The sequence below is a fragment of the Mytilus californianus genome, unplaced genomic scaffold (assembly GCF_021869535.1).
Source record: "Mytilus californianus isolate M0D057914Y unplaced genomic scaffold, xbMytCali1.0.p SCAF_4, whole genome shotgun sequence".
Classification (NCBI taxonomy): Eukaryota; Metazoa; Mollusca; class Bivalvia; order Mytilida; family Mytilidae; genus Mytilus; species Mytilus californianus.
The window spans coordinates 83,142,159-83,143,891 of NW_026262690.1; the positions used below are offsets into that span (position 1 = coordinate 83,142,159).

General features: G+C 33.9%; 1 protein-coding gene across 1 annotated transcript; it reads left to right on the forward strand.

Moving 5' to 3' along the window:
• The first annotated feature begins 222 nt into the window (after positions 1 to 222).
• On the forward strand, positions 223 to 1,324 carry LOC127737109 (keratin, type II cytoskeletal 2 epidermal-like). Its single transcript, XM_052247642.1, has 2 exons — positions 223 to 425; positions 915 to 1,324. The coding sequence occupies exons 1-2, from the start codon at positions 365 to 367 to the stop codon at positions 1,322 to 1,324; spliced, it is 471 nt and encodes a 156-aa protein (XP_052103602.1). The 5' UTR covers positions 223 to 364.
• The last annotated feature ends 409 nt before the right edge of the window (positions 1,325 to 1,733 follow it).

Sequence of the window (1,733 nt, forward strand, 5' to 3'; positions counted from 1 at the left end):
ACAGCAATGCCAAATTTACAGTTTTCGTGAAATTTGGCATTGAAGGACATTCTAAACCAACTTAAATGTATTTGTATTTGAAATATAAAACATGGTTTTACTTCCAATATAATTTAGGTTTTGGTGAAGAATGGCCTCCTTGTTTATTTTTGTGTGAAATCCTTAATTGTACTATACCATTCTAACAAACATTTTCACATATCAACAGACCCATACAAATATACAACGAAAATCAAATGATGCTCTTTTTGGTTAACCGTCAACTGTACACATGAATTGTGTCATGTCTTATCGCATCATAAGATAATTTAGTCGAGAAGACTGATCTAGTCACGCTTACATCAGATCATCATCGAAAGTCAAAATGAAGGGTTGTCTAGCTCTTCTTTGTCTCCTTCCAATCTGTCTATCGGCTCCACTATCTGGTAAGCACATAAAATCTATATAATGAAGAGAATTTAAAGTTTGAATAGGATTTTCGTTTTGTGAAAATACAAGCCTTGGGTTTCGAATAACTTAGTAAAACTTCATGTTATTAAGAAAGGCAGTCTGTAACTATAAACTTATTTAAAATTTGGAATACAAGTACTAATATTCAAGCAATATTATATTATAAAGTGTCCATACATACTGCTTATTATTGGAGGGAGCGGTCTTTTAAATGATTGTCATTAGAGCAAAAGACGATTGGCTCGTGGTAATATTTCTGATTTCTTACCTCTCATAAATCTATTTGGAATACACTACATATAAATTTTACGATTTCCTACTAAGAGACTTCCAGACTAAAGATAAAAGAAACATACAACTTGTTCGTAAAGATGCAATTATTTCAAACTAGTTTGTAAAATATGGTATTGTGAAAAAATATTTTTACAATGTATTATTGATTGTATAAATATATTCCGATTTAGATGGGACTTTTGACCCGAACGCTCTAAACAAGGATTTTGGTACTGGTGGTTTCGCCGGCAGTGGTGGATTTGGAACTGGCACAGGTGGTAGTTTTAATCCAAACGCTTTGAACCAAAACTTCGGAGGAGGTGGATTCGGCTCCATGTCAACATTTGCCGCATCGACTGTTGCTCCTTCTGGGACAACTGAAACATTTGATCCTAATAAAGTAAACAACTTCGGTAGCGGAACTGGATTTGGAGGAAGTGGTTTCGGTACAGGAAGTGGAAGTGGAACTGGAGGTTTTGGTTCCGGAACTGGTTTCGGTAGTGGTGGAAGTGGAACTGGTACCTTTGACCCGAATAAACTTAATGGTGGTACTGGAAGTGGTACCTTTGATCCAAATAAGCTCAATAGTTTTGGAAAATAAATAAATTAAAGTCATTGTTGTTACATATACATTTAAGATTATTTCATTTTTAAAGTTTGATTAGTTATAATATATTTAACAAGAGGTCATCGACATAAAGTTATGTAGTTCACAAATCAAAAATGAACTGACACACACCCGTTTTAGTTTAGAAACGCTATGGAAAGAATAACAAGTGTAACAACAGGGTAGGCTTCTCAAGATGAAATAACACCATTAGACTTTTGTTTTCGTGCTTGGTTGCTGTGTGTCGTGTTTGTTTTTCGTTTATTGTTTTGTCATAAAAAGGTTCAGGATATTTAATATAGCTAGCTTATTCCGTCTAATTTTTTTTTAGAGAAATGAACGCATGTTATATTCAAACTCATCACAGATACCAAAATTAACATTTTGTACGACAGATGCGCGT

Excerpts from the sequence above, each read along its gene's own strand:
- LOC127737109 (XM_052247642.1), top strand. The coding sequence starts at position 365 with ATGAAGGGTTGTCTAGCTCTTCTTTGTCTCCTTCCAATCTGTCTATCG. Across the intron at positions 426-914 it reads TCTATCGGCTCCACTATCTG|ATGGGACTTTTGACCCGAAC; the intron begins GTAAGCACATAA and ends ATTCCGATTTAG.